The following is a 20,383-nucleotide window of genomic DNA, read 5'->3' on the forward strand; positions in this document are numbered from 1 at the left end:
TTTATAGTCAAGTTCAGACTTTTAAGATACACAGTCCCAATTCCGGTGGCTTCCAGCTCTTGACCGTTGGCTTGTTGTACAACGAAGCTTTGCTTCTTAAACGACGAAAACAAATCCCTACGATGGGTCATGTGAACCGTCGCTCCCGTGTCTAAAACGAAGGAATTCCCCACTTGTGGTGTGGCTTTTAGGGACATCAAAGCCTTTGCAGGCTTCGCCTGTGACTTGGCATGACTTCTGCCTGACGCCTCAGACTTCGTGGAGCTTCCCTTGGCTCCTTTGTTCTGACGTGGCTTCCTGCAGTACCACTGAAGATGCCCAGTCTGTCCACAATTGTGGCATCGGACAACGTTCAAAGCTACAGCATTTTCTCCAGTAGCAACAGCAGTGGGGGTGTTAGAACTCCGTTCTTCCCTCCCCCTGTCCTTGACCTCCAGGGCGGCAAGTCTGTCATGTTCACAAAGAACCACGGCAAAGACCCTGTCCGACGTTAGATCAGCTGCTGGGAGAGACCCCAGCTGACTGGCAACCGTTTTGTAAGTCCGATTCAGGCTGTTGATCACCATGAAGCAAAACACTTTCTCCTGCAGACGGAAATTGCGTTCCACCATCTGCTGACGCAGAAATTTCATTTCCGTCAGGTGCGCTTGAACATCTCCATCAGGCGCAAGCCTCAGGTTAGTCAGCTTTTCAAAATACAGCAACGCTGAAGAACCTGCATCTCTCTGATGTGTCCTTCTCAGCGTGTCCCAAACATCTTTCGCGTGCTGTAAATCTTGTATATGAATAAGCTGAGAATCTGACACGCACAGAATTATAGCGGTTCTGGCCTTCACATCCTGTGACTCCCAAGGACGCGTTGGTGCTGCAGGGATGGGGTTCTCAATCACCCCAAACAGTCTCTGATTCTGCAGCAAGGCCTTCATCTTAATAGACCAAGATGCATAATTGTCACTGGTCAAGAGGGGTGGAGAAGGCAGGCTTCCCTTCTTGACATCCATTTTGAGTCCTTGCATTGACTCTCAAACACAAGCCTCTAAAATCCAATAGCTGGCTTGTTTACACTCTGTGCACCTGGCAGCTCTAACACTGGCCGCTTGGAAAGTCCCCTTTCAACAGTTCCTTTGTAAGGGCCTAGTCTAAACACGAGCTGTTTTAGCCTCTCTGGGCACAGCCTGACTTCCAGCCCTTATCTTGAAACTGGCCTGCGTTGCTAAGCAACCACATTCCTTTCCTTGGACAGGAAAAACCACAGGAATGTTTGGAATGCAGACTCTTCTCTCTCGGAGCTGTTTTTCCCAAACGTTGCTCCCTTGAAGCAGAGAATTAATCCATCTGCATTCACACTCTTAAGCCCGAAAATCTCATACCTGGGCTCCGTAGCTTGGCTTTCAGCTTCCTCTGGTCAGCTTCTGGCTGCAGAGAATCAGCCTCCATCTCCATCTCAGGCCTCCATGGAGAGGGATGAATACCGTAGCTCTGCTACTCCTTGATGCAGACTCCCATGGATCGTAGCAACCGTCCTCTGCTACCAATGTCAGAATTCAGGCTCCGGTCAGAGGTATGTGCCTATCTCTCCAGGCACCGGCTGAATTCTTTCGACCTCCCTCCGGCGACTCCCGGCAGGAAAAACACACGAGGTCCGTTCCGGCGATTTTCCTCAGGCTGTGAGAAAAACACACCAACTGCTTCCCTTCCTCCCTGCTCTCCAGCATATCCCCAGGGAGGGGAATCAGACACAGACAGAAATGTATCTACATTGCTTTTATTCCTGTCTTTCACTTCAGTACAGAGAAAACATGTCTGCTCTCTTCAACAAACAGAGAGAAACTCCAAACTCCACCCATGTACATCCTGTACAGGTCATATGACACACACACTGAGCTCACATCCTGTGCTCAATAAGGAGAATGGACTGCCCTTTTGTTTCCATGGCAACAGTCACAAACATCCTGTCTGGCTTTGCAGCCACAAGCAGCTGACTGAGCTGCTAGTGCCTTTGCTTGCTGCAGCATTGCTGCTTTAGAATAACATTTTTGTTTGTGTGTTATAAGAGAAAACCAGTAATTATTTTTTTTTTGGGGGGGGGATAAAAAGTCCCAAATGCAAGAACGAAACAATACCTACAATAGCAGAGTGGTGAGCCCTAATGGTTGAATACCTCCCGCTGGCAAAGATGACAGGGAGAGTAAGAAGTCCTCCAAAACAGAGAGTCTATAAGTAATGGGGAATGTTTAAAGAATATTTAAAAAACTATTGTATAAACAAGAATCTCTTTGGCAGAATTAGAGTGATTTTTGTAAAATAAAAAGTGTAAATGACATTCTGTGTGGACCTATGAAGATAAAGGTAAAGGGTAAAGGGACCCCTGACCATTAGGTCCAGTCATGGCCAACTCTGGGGTTGCGGCGCTCATCTCGCTTTATTGGCCGAGGGAGCCGGTGTACAGCTTCTGGGTCATGTGGCCAGCATGACTAAGCCGCTGCTGGCGAACCAGAGCAGCGCACGGAAACGCCGTTTACCTTCCCGCTGGAGTGGTACCTATTTATCTACTTGCACTTTGATGTGCTTTTGAACTGCTAGGTTGGTAGGAGCAGGGACCGAGCAACGGGAGCTCACCCCGTCGCGGGGATTCGAAACGCCGACCTTCTGATCGGCAAGTGCTAGGCTCTGTGGTTTAACCCACAGCGCGAGATTGTGCGGTACAAAGGAAAGGACAGATATAGTAAATGGAAGTATCTGGAAGTCCTTTTTAGTTTATTTCTAGAAACCTTTTCTGTTCTTTTTGTGAGTTTGTATTTGTATGAATGTAAGTGTTAACATGTTATTGTATTTACATAGGAGAACTGTGTAATGCCTTATATCTCTTTCTTCTTTTTCCTTCTTCTCTTTCCTTTTTCTGTTTCTGTACTAAACGTTGTTATGTATCTATGTTTTTACTCTAAACCAATAAAGATTATGGAAGGGGTGGGGGAAGTCCCAAATGCCACAACCGTTCCTCTTGGCAAGTTGCTGCATCCCATTGATCACGTCTGTTGTACTTTCCTGAACCTTTTCCAACCCTGCAATGGCCTTTTTGAGTTGAGGCAACTAGAACTGTACCCAGGACTCCTAATGTGATTGCACCATAGAGCTGCGCAGCAACATTATGATATTGGTGGTTTTATCTTCAGTTCCATTCTTAATGACCCCTAGCATGGAATCTGTCTGCCTCACAGCTGCCTCATGCTGGATCAGCATCTGATTGAGCTACCCACTATGATTCCAAAGTCTGGCTCCTGGTCAGTCACCGCCAGTTCAGACCCTGTGAGCATACACATGAAATCTTATTTTCCCCTTTTGCCCTGGCATACCTCACTTTACACTTGCTTACATTTAATTGCATTTGCCATTTTATCGCCCATTCAGTTTGGGGAGGTCATTTTTGGAGCTGCATGGTCACTGTGGAATGTTGAGGAGCCCCGGCTCCCTCCTTGAAATTTTTTTGGGGGGTCCTCTGCCCTCTCCCCCCCCCCCCAGATGTTGCTCCTGCCTGGCCATTTGCCATGCTATCTGAAACAAGGCAGGGAGAAGAGTGTATCCAGTAGATTACTAAGTTAAAGTCACTTAGCTGTGTTCTGCTGGCAAAATGTTTTGCATCAGTGGAGTGTTTCTGTGCAAGAGAATACATGGGCAGGTTCCTCATAACCTCGTTGCACAATAGATTGCACAATGAGCTTCTCCTTGAGCAATTGTGACAGATTCCTCTCTTGTGCAACATCAAAACTCACCCATCGACTATTGGAAGAGCCCTTGCACTAACAGACAGAGAATGTTGGATACAGCCCTGAGATTTGGCCTAGGAAACAAAATGTCTTTAAACATCTGGCTTCTAACTTATTGACTGACTCCTGACTGCTAGCTTGTGCTTATGGCTGCCTAAGGCTCATGTCTGACATAACTTCACCTCAAACTTCACTTTTGGCTGATATCCAGTGTCAATTTCTTTGCATCCTGAAGTCTTGATTTGACTCTTTCCTTAGTGTTAAACTAATACTTGTGAGGTAATCAAATATTATGACAATGGGGGTCATAGGAGCACCTGGGATGAAAGCCAGAATCTCTGGCAGAGAACCATTTCCTCTGCTTGCTCTTCCACAGAAGGCAATGCTCTAACCCGACATGACATACAGGCAGCTAATGGTCATTTGACCACCTGGCTAATTGTCTGCTTTACAAGAAGTGGTCTCTGAACAGCTGCCTTGACAAACAGGCTCCCTGGTTGTGGGGAAAAGAACTTTATTCCCTAAGCAATCTCCGGATGTCACGCTAGAAAATTGTATCCTATAATTTGATCTCACCCTTAATGGGCCATCTGTTATCAGCTTTCCATTGTAAGGACAGCTCATCTGAGTTGGGAAACTTAAGGCATGTCTGCTGGTTGGTTTTTGGAGGAGATAGGATGCCCAACCCATCTAACCAGAACACAGTTACCTGATGAAATAGATGCAATGTTGCACTGGAGTACCCAAAATCAGCATCATATTGTTGGTCTTGTACTCAGTAAGGACCTGGTTCCATATTTGATAACAACATGATGCATATAGTTGCACATTGGCAGTGCTATGGCTTCTTCTGGCAAGATAGGGGACAGTATGGGTTCAGCTCATCCACTGAAAAACCCAGTGTCTACATCCTACCTTTCGTTCATGCACTCAAGGCAGCTAAGCTAACTTTGGTGTAGCCCCTGATGGAGGAAAGAGAAGGTTGTGAGACTAGTGCATGTAGAAACTAGTCTACAGTGGTACCTCGGGTTACATATGCTTCAGGTTACATTCACTTCAAGTTACAGACTCCGTTAACCCAGAAATAGTACCTTGGGTTAAGAACTTTGCTTCAGGATGAAAACAGAAATTGTGCTCCAGCGGCACGGCGGCAGTGGGAGGCCCCATTAGCTAAAGTGGTGCTTCAGGTTAAGAACAGTTTCAGGTTAAGAACGGACCTCCGGAATGAATTAAGTACTTAACCCAAGGTACCACTGTATTGTAAAAGGGTAAAATTTGCATTCCATTGTTGTGCCCACTTTTACTTCCGGCTTCATTGCACCACTGTCATGTGCCCATCTTCCTGCCCCCAAGATTTGCCCAGAAGAGAATGAAAAAGGGTATAGATGTTCAGATTGCCTGGGCTGCACCTTGTACTAAAACTCTTATTTGGTCCCTAGTGGCTGAATCCTTTGCTTCTTTTCCCAAGTGTCGATGTTCACAGCGCTACAACACCCCCCCAACCCCTGACATGCTCTTATAATCTACAATGACAGGGAGAAAAAATGAGCAAGCTCACATTCATCTTTATTAAGAAATTGAAAGTTGGTTGTTGTTGTTGTTTTTTCATTTTGAGAGGCAGCAGGGGGAGCAGTCATATCAACCATTTTATTACTTTCGAGGCAAAGTCATCATTGCTGCTACATAATCTATTTTTAACTCACATCTCATTCAATTAAGGTTCCATAATGGTGACAACACAGCGCTGTCTTGAAGACGTATCACAAAAGCCACATTATAGAGCCCATAAATAAATGGCAAGACTTTCATACTTTAGAAAAGGGCTGTGGAAGAAGAGGAGGAGGAAGAGATTTGCTAGAGCATTCCTTCTTTGGTACATTTATTGCACTCTGCAAAGCAGTGAGAAAATGCACAAGGTCCAGCATGAAGAACAGAAAAGGATGCAAAAGCAACATTTATGGCTTACTCATTTTCAGTGCTTATGTGCCCACAAAGGTGGCTGGTGCCCATTGGGATTGGTAAGGAGGAAGGCAGAGACAGAGTCAATGGCAGGTGTAGTTAGAACCCATCAAAGGCGCAGTCAACTAATTCTAGTTTTGTCTCCATTCTCCTCTGCAACACAAATGAAGGAGGAAGAAGCTAACAGGCAGTGGTTCTAAGTGAGAAGACAGGCAGGAGGGGATTAATGTGGGTGGGGATGGGCTCCTATTTGCCCTAATGGCCCAGCCTCCACAACATGCACACATACACACTACCCTGTGTGTCTGATCAGAAAGTGTGTCTGATCAAAGAAAAGAGGATTTTTAAAAATGAGTTTCAAAGAAACAGTTCATAATACAGTGTTTTCTAGCTCCAAAAACCACCACACATTAAAAAAGGTGTTGTTAAATATGTACATGCAAAGCATGGAAACTGAGTTACTTAACTTCACCATGCGATCATAAATAAAACAGCCATAAACTGGTACAGACGTAACAGCCACAATTTCCCATTGTTGAGAGCCCAGGACCATTGCACTGGCTTGCAGATTCCGCCCCCACTCCACTCTTCTGCGAAATATCCGCTTTCCCTTCCTTTTCAGAGCCAACCACAGCACATCATGCCTGCAACAACATTATGGACCTGAAAGAGTATCTCCACCCCCGTCATTCAGCCCGGACACTGAGGTCCAGCTCCGAGGTGGTTCTGGTGGTTTCCTCACTGCGAGAACCAGGCAGAACATCTTCTCGGAAGTGGCACCTACCCTGTGGAAAGCCCTCCCATCAGATGTCAAAGAGATAAAGAACTATACAACTTTAAGAAGACGTATGAAGGCAGCCCTGTTTAGGGAAGTTTTAAATGTTCAGTGTTTTATATATGTTGGAAGCCAGCCAGAGAAGTTGGGGCAACCCACCAGATGGGCTGTGTATGGATATTATAATTAGTAGTATTGATATTATTATTATTATTATTATTATTATTATTATTATTATTATATCACTGGATTATATTGCTTTTTTGTCTGGGCTCAGGAACAACCAGGCAGATGCAGAGCCCAGGGGGAAGCCCCAACCATTTCTCCTCCCGGGTGGAAGGTGTCCAGCAGCACCTCCTATTCATCAAGAGGCCGTTGTAGCAGCAGAATTAGGGATGGGCTGTCAAGAAGGCAGCAGATTGAACCTCCAAGGAGCGCACCACAGCCATCACTGCCACCGTGGCAGAAGCAGTGGGCAGTGCATTCCTTGGAGGCCAGATCTGTTGCCCCTGTGGATCCCACTGCCTGAAGTGGTCACTTCACCTTGACTCATGGATAGGTCGGCCCTGCTCACCACCATCCTTTACCAGATGGGAGTGCACCTAAAGTTATTCCATAGCTGTGTGATTCACAGGTAGACAGGAAGCTGGCTTATACCCATTCAAACCAATTATCTCAGTGTTTTCTAGTTGCCAGTCTGGGTAAATATCATCTACCGTATTTTTCGTCCCATAGGACGCTCCGTCCCATAGGACGCTCCGTCCCATAGGACGCACCTACTTTTTTTTGGGGGGGGGGGAAATAAAGGAATTTCCCCCCCCCTTTATTTCACCCCCAAAACCAGGTCGGGGAACAGTGGGATGGCGGTGCTGCGCCTCCCCGCTGTCCCCCGAGCTTGTGGGGCTGGCCGATGTCTGTCCGGCGCGCGGGGCGCTCTGCTTCAGGGCGTTCTGCGTGCTGGGCGGCAGGCTGCTATCCGCAAGGTGGGGAGCCCTGCGGGGAACTCCTGCAGGGCTCCCCACGCTGCGGATGTCTATCCGGCGCGCGGGGCGCTCTGCTTCAGGGCGCCCCGCCCGCCGGGCGGCAGGCTGCGACACCTGCGCGAAGCACGGGGCATCCTCCAAAGGGCGCCCCGTGCTCCACGCTGCCGGCTGCCGCCCGCAAGCCGTGCGCGCCTGGGGGGAGTTCCCCCGGGCGCACAAGGCTTGCGGACACCTGCGCGAAGCACGGGGCGTCCTCCAAAGGGCGCCCCGTGCTCTGCGCTGCCGCCTGCCGCCTGCAAGCCGTGCGCGCCCGGGGGGAGTTCCCCCGGGCACGCAAGGCTTGCGGATAGCTTCCTGGAGCCTGGAGAGTGAGAGGTGTTGGTGCGCACCGACGCCTCTCGCTCTCCAGGCTTCAGCGAAAGCCTGCATTCGCCCCATAGGACGCACACACATTTCCCCTTCATTTTTGGAGGGGGAAAAGTGCATCCTATAGGGCGAAAAATACGGTACATAGAATGGCAACCGCTCTCCAAGGTTTCAGATTGGGAGCCTTTCCCTGCCATAGAGGGAGATGGCAGAGATTGAAGCTGAGACCTTCTGCATGCAAAGCAGATGCTCTACCGCTGAACTCTAGTCTCAAGCATCCCCCATTCATTTTTTTTAAAAAATAATACTCAGGGCCAGACCAATCAGGAGGCAGAATGAAGCAGCTATGTCAAGCAGCTTGCTCCATTGGTTGCCTCATTCTTCACTGGTCCTGTTCTGCTCTGCTTGGGTTGCCATTCTCTCTCCAGCTCAAAAGAATGTTTCAGATAGCTCCTTCAATTGTTTTTGTTGTTTTTTTGCCAATGATTTTATTGTTTTATCCTTTCTGCAAACCACTTGGAGGGTTTGTTCGTTTTGTTTTACAGTCACGTGGTGTAGAAAGCTTATGAAATAAATAAATAAATAAGAAAGGCCCCCCACCCCGTCCTCTGGATCTGATGAGATCCTACACTTGAATCAAGATCATCTCTGCCCCCTCCCATGTTGCAGGCATGAAGAGCAAAAACGAAAAAAGCTGAAAGCTGCAGCTCTGCCACATTGGTGGTTTCTCCACCCTTCTCCTGTTATTCCTTACTTTGAGAATGATCCAAGGGGATTCTTCCTCAGAGCGAGGCAATCTGGGCAAAGCAGCCAGGAGAAAGAAGGCCTGCACCACCACCAAGGCAGCTAAACAGTTCCATTTAAACTTGGGAGCAGGGGGATGAATTTACATTAATATAATTGATTTTTTTAAAAAAATATTATTATTATTTACTGAGCACTTACCCACACTTCTCTTTTGCTCCACTTTTCCCAGGCTTTCTTTGCAAAAACCCACTCTTTAAAGCAGAAGCACAACAATTTGGGTTGTCCACAGATTGCTGTTTGGTCTGATTCAGCTTTAAAGAGTGGTTTTCCGCAGGGAAAGCTCTGGAACCACAACAACAAAAGATACCCAGGCACAGAATTTTAATGTGTGGACTGTGCCTGGAAAGGCAAATGGGGATAAGCCCTGAGCTTAAACGGGATTTCTAGCTGTTGTGGCAACGATATAGGCACTTTCCCAGCCACCTCTCACTGCAAGGAAGCAGTGCTGGGCAAGCGGGCAATGGTGGTGCTGGCCTGTTTAAGAAAAGCCATCTGCCAGCCCTTACGGCTGCAAAGGTGGCTTGAACTGAGGTCTATGCAATTCCTGGAACTGTATCAGAAAATAAACATAAGTTGCAAAGCCAATAAAGGCAAAAAATACATTTGTAGAATTAAAACAGGTGTTGCTTTCCCCTTCAAAAGACATTGCATCACTGCACTGCTGGAAAGACTAAAGGTTTGTCAGGAGATGAAATAAAATAAAATAACAACATCTGTGGATAATAACACAATCCCAGCTGACGACTTCACAGTAATTTTTCTTCTTGTTGTTGCTGGTTTGTATGAAAGCGTTTTCGTTTTGTTTTGCATTTCTTTGTGGGGAGAGGGTGCTCCTGTTTGGCATTCAGCATCCGATGCTGCCGGGCAAAGAAGACAGATAAACCCAAGAGTCAGCTCTGTTATGATTCCCAAAAGCATACAGGTTAATTCTGTCCGCAAAATCTATTCAGCAGACAGTCGTTGATTCTCATCTGAAAGACTGCAGGCACCTGACTCATACCAAAGGGTGTTTTGGCTGATGCAGACAGCACTCCAATAAAATAACCCTGCAGGTGGACAAAACAGTCACTGGAACTTACCATGGCAAAGCCCAAACAGATGTATAGGCCATGCACACTCAACATCTGCCATCATTGTTGGTCCCAAGGCCAATGTGCCACATGATACATTGTTTGATCCTGACTCTCTTCCCCTTCTGTCTTTGACTTCCATGCCACTTCCAGGTGAAATGTCTGTTGGCTGTTCTCTGGCTATGCTTCTCCTGGGTAATTGGACTGCTCATATTATTTAATGCAAATTGGGGTTGTAGCGCTAGACAGGAATGGCGTGGTTTTAATAATGCTACACACAAAAACACACATTTGCTTTGCAAGGCGGAAAAGCATGTCATGATCATCGTTCCTGAGGTGCCATTAAACGTCCGAAGTCCCATTACTGAGGGAGTGCAATCCATTTCCCCACACTTAGTGTCTCTGCTGCTGTTTACAAGACCATCCAGTGTATTTTGTCACTAGCTATTCCATAGCTATTCCTAATGGATGAGTGGCAGGCAGTATGCAATGCTAACAGAAGCTGGAAGGACTGACTTAATCCCAATGCAGCATGGGAAATTATCTCCCCAATTTAGCAGGTGGTGGTTAAAGGAGTGGTTCCTACTGGCACAAATTCTGAGAAAATACTGGACAGGCAGGCAGCATGTCGAAGATCCTGAGGATACGGTTTGGATATCAGGGAGGAGGGTCGTTAGGGTTTGCCGTCAAACTGCTGAGAGATCAATCTTGTTTGCTGAATTGGTACTCTTGTCCCAAGTGTTGAGTTTAGTGGGGGTTGTTCCTGGCCTGTTCCCAGTTATCTGGAGTGGGAAGGAGGGAGAGAAAGGAAGAAAATTGTGTAAGAACGTTTCCTGCTTCAAGCAAACTACCACTGACTCCCAGAGAAGTAAACTTGAACCCACTGGTTTTCCCTCAGGCAGCAACCCATGCCTAGATGTTGCTGGACTGCAGTTCCCATCATCCCTGTCCACTGGTCATGGCAGCTGGTGCTGATGGGAGTTGGAGTCCAACAACCTCTAGGGGGCCACAGGTTCCCCATCCCTGTCTCAGAACTCACATCATCAAAGAGAGTAGTTAATAAACAACATTAAACATACCTGCAAGTTTTATCTAGGCTCTATAAAAGTACCCCTTTCTGATTCCCAAAATGCAGTCTTGTCTGAGCAAAGAGATATGGAATTTAGGGCAGAACTAAGGCAAACAGTTGATTAACAAGAAGGTCCAGTGGTTCTCGAGTCTCCTGTTTGCAAGGGACCCTTTCCACAACCGTGTGCACATCTGCCGTGGTACTAATAGCGCTATGTATTCACCAAACAACATAACAAGACAAACACAGCTATTTTTTCAAGTCCTTTTTCGGTTGCATATGTGCCATTATGCCATGGGAAGAATCGTTTGGGCAAATCGTCTGTCCAGTAGGATAACGAAGCCTTAGGAATTCTAGGAATATACTTACAATGTCCGAGTTGAAAGGTTTCACATTGATGTTGCGGATCGAACTGCTGGTGAGCGACCACACCTTGGTTTTGTGTTTAAAGGCAGCTCTAACCTTGGCAGGGAGAAGAAAGACAAAACAGAAAGATTCAATCCTAAAACCACCCCTCTCCACACAAATCTTCTGTCTCCACACTCTCCTTCTCTGGAGCAGGAATGGCAGGTAAGGGGAAGGTTAGGTGATGGTGCTTGAAGATGGGTGTTTGCAGGATAGTCTATTTTTCTCCTCGCCAGCCCTTTGGGGTCCATCTGCATAGGAAGGAAATGTGAGTTGGTGCCTACAATTTTAAACTTCACCAGGAAGGGCAATGGACTCGTGGGCTCCCTTTATTAGAATTAGAGGTAGATGCTTTCTTCACCACAAATAAGTATTAAGGTTTGTTTCCAATGTAGCAATCAGTTAAAGTCTTTGCTTGATGTTCTGGCGCACTGCTGTTCCGCAAGTGAAAACAAAAGCATGTTACCGAAGATCATTGAGCAGCAAATTGTGCAACAAGAATGAGCAGTTGCAGAAGAATCAGCTGCTGCGCAAGATGAAACATATTATCAAATATGGTTGTGCATCAAGCTTCTGCCTTTGTTGTGCAACCTTTAAACTCTGCAATTCACTAGTGCAAGGGCACTAGTGGGCAGAGAATGTTGGATATGGCCCATAGTTTTCCCCCTCCTTGCAATAATAGCTGAAGCCATTATTTATTTCCCCTGTCAATTACTGTCTCTCACCCTCCCATGTTTCTATGGCAAACTACAAAAATCTAACGGGGAAAGATGAAATGCCATCTATAAGCCCAGCACAGCCAGCTCCTGAGGCAATCAAAACAGCTCCTTTTTTACAGCACACTTTCCCATCCAGCCCTTATGTTATTGCTTGTAAAAGTCAGGAAGAAATGGAATTTCAGCCTGATGTCATCAAGTCTGAATGCTGCAATAGAACTTACTTGTTCCTGTCAGAATTTCTTAACAACTGGGAAGGGTTCCTTCCCACCCTTAAATTATTAGTTTGCTTAACTCTCCTACTCCTGTAAAAAGCATTTTACTCATTGGGTATTAGGGTCACGTAGAGCACATGTAATACAAAGTCTAGAAGACACAATGAGATGTATTTGACAACAGCTTCAATTCAGAGTCAAAATAAACAAATACGCATGTCTATGATGGATTATTGTTTACAGGAACAACTGCAGGCGGTGATCATTTTGCAGGTGCCCAATTGATGCTCAATTGCTGATATGTGGATCCTTTAGGACCCAGATGAGGGCAGAACAGAGGCAAAACGTGGGTGGGGGGTGGAAAGGGGCCATAGTGAGTGTGTGTAGAATGTAATCTACAAGGACAGAATTTGCATTGGTTTTTGCACCCACTTTCCACTCTGGCCTAGCCCACCACTGAAATGTAGCCCTCAAAATGTGGCCCAAAGGAGAGAGTGGTCCTTGGACTGGAAAATGGTTTCCCATTCTAACAGCTGAGGTGGCTACTTCAGGTGGCAGGTGCTGGAGGTGTGGGGCAGTTGTGGTAGCCCCCGTGCTCCTGAGCTGCCTGCTCTATCCCGCTATTCCTCTCTGCTGGATAACAAAGCTACGAGTGCCACACGGAGCTGTGATTGTTAAGCCAGCCCATTGCCCTCAAGTGTGGTGGAGGACACAGTCCTGTGACCAGGGTTCAAAATTCAACTGCCATCCCTGTTGGTGGTGTGGTGCAACCTTGTCATTTCTCTCAGGCAGCAAAATGTCTTTGGGACACCCCCTCTCCCCATCTATTTAATGTATTCATACAGTGGTACCTCGGGTTACATACGCTTCAGGTTACATACGCCTCAGGTTACAGACTCCACTAACCCAGAAATAGTGCTTCAGGTTAAGAACTTTGCTTCAGGTTGAGAGCAGAAATCGTGCTCCGGTGGTGCGGCGGCAGCGGGAGGCCCCATTAGCTAAAGTGATGCTTTAGGTTAAGAACAGTTTTAGGTTAAGTACAGACCTCCGGAACAAATTAAGTACTTAACCCGAGATACCACTGTATGTCACCTTTCTCCAAAGCTGGTATTCACGGTGGCTTACCAAATTCAAAAAGATTGTAAAATACAAAGTCATAAAAGCGATCCAGTTAAAAACAATGGTACACAAGTACATCAAAACACATTTAGCAACAGCATTAAAGTAAAGATTTCCCGACAGCAGCCCATAGGTCAGCATTGCTGCACCTTAGTTTCACAAAGGCCTGTCTGGACAGGAAGGTCTTAGGCTGCCGGAGGGAACCAATTTAACTGCTCTTGGAAGGAAATTTCACAGTCTGAGAGCAGCTGCAGGAAAGTCTCTCTCTCTCATATCACCACCAACTATGCCTCTAATGTTTCTGGAACTAAGAGAGAATGCTCATCCAAAGATCTTAACATCCAGGGAAGTTTTTGCAGGAAGAGACGATCTTTTGGGCAGCCTGTGCCCAGTGGCATAGCGTGGGGGGTGCAGGGGGGGCCGGCCGCACCGGCCGCAACATCTGGGGGTTAGGGTTAGGGGGCGCAAATCCATGGGTTAGGGGGTGCAAATCCACAGGTTAGGGGGCGCAAATTACTTGCCTTGCCCCGGGTGCTGACAACCCACGCTACGCCACTGCCTGTGCCCAAGGCATATAGGGCTTTATAGGACATGACCAACTGTCCTGTAGCATCAACCGGCAATCAAAGGTTTCGGTGGCTGTCCTTGATGGCAGCCTAGTCTCTTAGCTTTTGTGAAGATACCATAAACTATGGAAGACAGCAGCTAAATATATATAATACACATTCACCAAGGGGAATAAAAGGCCCACTCCCCAGAGAAACATAATTAAATGGCGCCATTCTCCTAACACTGCGGCTGATTTACAACCGGATTTTAAATCATCGTATTGCTTCACTAAATAAATACATACACACAAAACATATATAATCCCAGCATTGCTGGGCCATTGGTTTTTACTGCCAAAGGTTCTCCTACATGGAAACATACCTCTGAGTTCAGGAGACAGTGAAATAGGAAGATGAAGAACCCCTAAAACAGTAAAATAAAAAGAAAGAGGTTAGGATTTTACAAAGGATTGTTTGAGCAACTGCTGTTGAATCTAAATGGCTCCAGAGGGAAAACATGACCTTCTCATCAAGGTGTTTGTTGGGGACCAGGAAAAAAACGGCCTCTAGATGCTCTGAGAATGTTTTTCAAGGCCAGTTGCACGGAGACCCCGATGCAGCATTTGGCAAGCTGTTGCCCTCCATAAGTTTTTGACTGTGATTCCCATCAGTCCCAGCACTGCACTGGCTTGGGCTGATGGAGGTCATAGTCCAAAACATTTGGAGGGGCAGCAGCTTGGCAAAGGCTGTACTAATAGTGTCCCTCTTTATGACGTGTCCCAGCTACAGCTGCAACACTCTGGGGAACATAAAATCCATCCACAGAGACCCTTTCTGGAGGCAGAGGCCAGTCCTACTGTAGCAATTGCCGCTCTGCCTTTCACCCCTGAAAGAGGAATGTGGGGTATCACCTTCTACTCTAGGCTTCCACTGACAATGCCCATATCCAATCAAGATATTATTTAGTTAAAGGTAAAGGGACCCCTGACCATTAGGTCTAGTCATGACCAACTCTGGGGTTGCGGCGCTCATCTCGCTTTAATGGCTGAGGGAGCTGGCGTACAGCTTCCAGGTCAAGTGGCCAGCATGACTAAGCTGCTTCTGGCGAACCAGAGCAGCACACAGAAATGCCGTTTACCTTCCCACTGGAGCAGTACCTATTTATCTACTTGCACTTTGATGTGCTTTCGAACTGCTAGGTTGGCAGGAGCAGGGACCAAGCAACGGCAGCTCAGTCCGTCGCAGGGAATCGAACCACTGACCTTCCGATCAGCAAGTCCTCAGCTCTGTGGTTTAACCCACAGCACCACCTGCGTCCCTTTAGTTAGATTGTCCTTAATCCTAAAATTTCAGGGAATAATAATGGCAGTCATTGAGCAGCGGTAGCCTTTTGGAATGCCAGTTGACAAGTCAACTTTCAAGTGAAGTCTGTCACATACAGTTGCAATCAAAATTATTCAATCCCCCACTGCAAATCAGGTTTATTATTAACATTTATGGACTTTTGGCTGTTTGCAATGAGCAAATCAAACAAAAACAATTGAAATAGCTCAACACAACAGATGCTTCAAGTGGTATCCCCAAATTCAGCGAAATTGCAACTTAGTCTCACTATTATTCAACCCACTAAGTAGAACCACTGACAACAGCACAAATACAACAGGTGTTGTCTCAAGCACACCTGATGCAACTAATCAAGGGCTTCATTTGTTGCACCAGATGTGCTTGAGCTGGAATACATGAAATACCTGAATTGGCTGGGGGCTTGCTGAGTGTCAAATTTGGCTGCATGTTAGAAATATGGCTAAGTCAAGAGAATGGTCCAAGAAGGTAAGATAAGAGGTCATTGGCCTTCACAAACAAGGAGCAGCATACAAAAGAACAGCAAACGCCAGGGACACACGTTATCCCACCCCATTTATTTCAATGCAAAGGAAACGCCATGCAAAGGATATGTGTGTGTGAAATATACTCAGAGTCGCAAAGTGATTTCATGCTCTTTATTCAGCTCATAGTGGTGAGGAGGAATGAATGTCCCCTCAAAGTATCTGCTTTATATACATTATTTACACAATGGGCTGCACATGATTGGCTAATTCCGGAATTCTACTGTAAGCCAATCAGGTTGTGGATTCACTTCAATCTGGAGCATGACTGGGTGGTTCCTGCCAACCAATCATACTGCTGCATTGTTCTAGGACCAATCAGACTGCTGCATTCTGAATCCTATTGTTCTAGGACCAATCAGACTGCTGCCTTTTGGATCCTATTGTTCTAGGACCAATCAGACTGCTGCAGTTTGGATCCTATTTGACTCAGTACATAACACCGTGCAATCAATCACATATGCTTTGTGGAATGAAAACAACTGCAGCAACAAACACTGTTTTGTATTCCCTGGTTTGCTTTCCTTTCTGGGCATGCAACAAATAAGCAAACACCGGCAATTTCTGCTCCTGATTTTATTTTCATCAGAATTCTGCAAAATCCCTTTATGCTGCTCCATTTTCTAAGAGAGAAAAATCTATGCCTTCTAGCAACAATACCCAACAGCAATGAGCATGGACAGTAGCACAACCTTGGCCAACCTAATACTCTGACTGCCTGGTTCACCTCATATTTAGTGCCTAAGATAGCAAACGACGACATTGCTCCAGAGGCCCCAGTGTTACTGTTAGATGTGAGTGATGTACAGAGGCCGTGAAAGGTCAGAGGAAGCGGGGCGAACAGAGAGGCAAGATGCTGCACACAATCTGTATATAGAATGTTTCCTATAACCTTTATCTTGCAGGCTTCTTAGTGCCATGATGCTGAAGTCAGATTCCTCATCTTTGGGGGATGAGGGTGAGGACTGTGGAGCAGAAGGGTAAGGGCATGCAGCAGCAGCAGTACCAGAAGTGTTCTCAGATAAGCCTGTGAAGCTAGTGTCCCCTCAGCCTGAGGATATGTTGCTGCCATTCTCTTACTCAGAGGGCTCCACTGCAGAAGACCTGGGGCTCTCTGATTTCATCTCAGTAGGAAACAGCTGGAGAAGCCTTAGAGGTGCCTCTTGCAGCACAGATGGTGTTAACAAGCAGGCTGCTTCTGTTGCTACTTCTCTATAATGCCATGTTTCTCAAACTCGGGTCTTCAGCTATTGATGGACTACAACTCCCATCATCCCTGACCACTGGTCCTGCTAGCTAGGGATGATACGATTTGTAGTCCAGCAACCAGGAGCTGGGGACCCAAGGTTGAGAAACACTGATATAATGGCTCCTTTCTAGACCAACTTCCAAACTCTGTGTTCCTCACAGCACAGCTTGAACTCTGCCCTGCCTCACCCTCCGCCTGAACCCATCGTCCCGCCTTGCCTCACCTCACACCCCGGGAGGTTTTGTCTTGCTGCACTGCAGAACACTTAGCCCCTTAACTGGGCTATGAACCTACCTGCAAGGAGTTGAATATTGCAAACATGTACTGGAACACCAATGCATGCGCGTTGACCGCCAGAACACCTAAAATCCACGAGCTCCCCAAGATAGGCAGCAAGACAGCAACTGCTTTGGCCGTCAACCTGTAAGATAAAGAGGGAGGGTAGGGATTTCAACACAATGAAGATTTTGAAATATAATAACAACAACATGTATTATATATATATATATATATAGATACCACCATGTCAAGGGGGAAAGGATCATCACTCATGCCAGTCTGGTACAAGTATGGGAGAAAACGCTCTATTGATCACCATATTTTTCCGGACAAGGTCTCCAGCAGATCCATCTTACCAGGAGGTTCACATGATATAATAATCAGGCTTTAGCATTGCAGTACCTATCCTTCAGAACTCCTGCCCATTACTGCTACTAATCTTACTACTTCTCATGTCCCCTTTTCTGTTATTTTATTTATCTCCTGCCCTTCCTCCTCAAGATGCCCAGAGCAGAAAACACATCAGTAATAAAATAAAATAAAAATAATTGGGAATCGGTTTACAATGAGCTTAAAAGAATATTTAAATACACTTTCCCCAAAAGACCCGAAGCCTTTTTGCTGGGAATGACGGGTAAAGACATTAAGAAAGAAGATAGAACGATATTCCTCTATGCCACCACAGCAGTGAGAATTGGCACAATATTGGAAAGTGGAAACTATCCCCAATATAAATGATTGGCAAATTAAAATGATAAATTATGCTGAGCTTGATAAATTAACAGGTAAATTAAGAGACCACGATGAACAGAAATCTCTGAAAAATTGGAGTAAATACTGGAACTATATTGGAATAAATGCTTAATGTGATTGGCGGGGTCAGAACAATATTACCAGCGTGTGAATTTAGGCCTATAGATTAAAAATCAAATACGTATTGGAAGCAGATGTTCGATACTTACCAAAAGGATGGAAGGAAGTCCAGGAGGTGGTTTTTGCGTGTGCGTGTGTGTGTGTTTTTGTGGTGTTTTTTTTTTAATCGTTTACTGTTTTGTGAAACAGCCAGATTAATCTATCTTTGTATAGTTAGAGAGAGGAAAAAGTTGGCTTGTATATCCTGACGCTTTTTTTTTTTTTTGTTATAATTTTTTCTTTTGTATCTGTTTGTATGTTTGTTATGTGTATAACCTCAATAAAAATGTATTTGGGGGGGGAAAAAAAGATACCGTATTTTTCGCTCTATAACACGCACCCGACCATAACACGCACATAGTTTTTAGAGGAGGAAAATCCGTGGGCATGCCACCCATAGGCATTTCCTCCATAACACGCACAGACATTTCCCCTTACTTTCTAGGAGGAAAAAAGTGAGTGTTGTGGTGCAAAAAATACGGTATCTAAAACAGAGTTTAAAATATCACCTACTCTTGAAGGAAATGATTTCAGGGTTGCCAAGAATAGTAGCTCTCAGTTATCAAATGCCTGGGTAAACAGGGGTATTTTATAAATTCCTCCTAAAAGTTAATAATGAGGGGGAAAGAGAAACCTCACTAGAAAGGGCATTTCATGAATGGGGAGCCGCCACCGAGAAGGCCCTGTCACTGCCAGCCAGACAACCTCTAATGCCAGCACCACAAACACGGCCCTCCAGGCCAAGTTGGTTGATAGATCTTGAAAGCTAATCTAGATGCTATGCTAAAATCCACTGCTGCTTCTGAAAACAGGAGCTACATCTCCAACTCCTTCCTCCTCTTCAGAATTTCTAGTCTCATCGAATCTACCGATATCTTCCCCTTCCTGCCACTTTTCATCACTAGCTGCCACTGGAGGCATGCTGGCATGTCACAACATGAGCAAGTCACAATAATCAAAAGAAGGTCTATATGTACAGCTGCCATTTTTCATGATAGATGTGTGTTCGCCTTGGAGCAGCTGACAGCTCTTCAACTAAAAGAGAGCTGGAGACCTACTCTTCGTATTTTTTAATGTAATTTATAGGCCACTTAATTATAAATGAAACCTCAAAGTGTCTTACAAAGAATATAAAATATGCCTTAGAATTGTCAGTAAGTCACAAGTCAAAGCAAGTTTGTTTCTTAAAATCAAAATATAAAATGAAACCAACCATATATATGTGTGTGTGTGTGTGTTTGTTTGTGTGTGTGTGTGTGTGTGTGTATGCTAAAGTGGACTTTGAAGACACTCGAACTCAGAACGCAAGGGAGAAGCGTACTAAGAGGAAGGCACGCTTGGCAAATCCACACCGTGATCAACTCCTGCCCAGGAACCAATGTCCTCACTGTGGAAGGACGTGTGGGTCCAGGGTTGGCCTCCACAGTCACTTACGGACTCATTTTTAAAACTGTGTTTATGGAAGACAATCTTACTCGGCTACAAGTAATCGCCAAAGAAGAAGAAGAGTTTGCTAAAGTTACAGACTACACACACACACACACACACACACACACACAGAGTTACATATTAAAATATATTTACCAGTAACTAAAGTAAGACAAGTCAGATGAACATTCAAGAGAATACGTTCGAAAAGTCAATACCCTCCTCAGAGGCTATGGCCCTGTGGCATATCTTAAGAGTCTCTGTATAACATCTTAGATCACCTTGTGCTCCCTGGACTAAATGTGAAAAGAGAAGCAACTGATGTTTGAAGGATTAGCCACGCTGGCTTTTGATCAACATCATGACACTCTAAGGAGGGCATATTTATGCTCACAGAACATAGGAGGAAGTAAATCAATACCACTTTCAGAAAGGAGTCATTTTATGGGGGGACATTAGCCTGCCTTATATCAAAGTACCCTGTTTCCGTGCTTGTCATGCAATTACTCGTCAGCTATCTAAAGCACTGTACTTAACTGACTGACAAATTATTGTGGAAACTGGGTCTCATCAATTCTACTGCAAACATTCTATAAGCTTGTGGATTTCCTAGCTGGTTTGATGCATGGCTCCTTTCCCCTCACTGCCGGTGAGAAAACTGGCTACTCTTTATGTAGGTGTAACATGCAAAGGACAACAAGAACAGAAGCCACCAGAAGACAGGGTGATGGGGCACCAGCGTTCACCTAACCTCCTGACAGCTGAGTCATTGTAACTTACAGTGACTCAGCTGTTGGGAGGTCATTTGAGTCCTGCCACCTCATCTTACCTCT

At 45.6% G+C, this 20,383-nt stretch overlaps 1 protein-coding gene across 2 annotated transcripts in view; it reads right to left on the reverse strand.

Annotated features, from left to right (window-relative positions):
- Positions 1–8,150: 8,150 nt before the first annotated feature.
- Positions 8,151–20,383, reverse strand: part of ADGRD1 (adhesion G protein-coupled receptor D1) — a 275,448-nt gene continuing 263,215 nt past the window's right edge. For both annotated transcript variants that reach the window (XM_079956568.1, XM_079956569.1), the window contains 4 exons: positions 17,226–17,352; positions 14,179–14,220; positions 11,163–11,255; positions 8,151–10,506 (listed from right to left, as the gene is read on the reverse strand). In XM_079956568.1, the coding sequence (XP_079812694.1) occupies positions 10,411–10,506; positions 11,163–11,255; positions 14,179–14,220; positions 17,226–17,352 (358 nt within the window). In that variant the 3' untranslated portion in view covers positions 8,151–10,410. The remainder of the gene's footprint in view (positions 10,507–11,162; positions 11,256–14,178; positions 14,221–17,225; positions 17,353–20,383) is intronic.

This window comes from Podarcis cretensis (assembly GCF_951804945.1).
Source record: "Podarcis cretensis genome assembly, chromosome: 16".
Taxonomy (NCBI): Eukaryota; Metazoa; Chordata; class Lepidosauria; order Squamata; family Lacertidae; genus Podarcis; species Podarcis cretensis.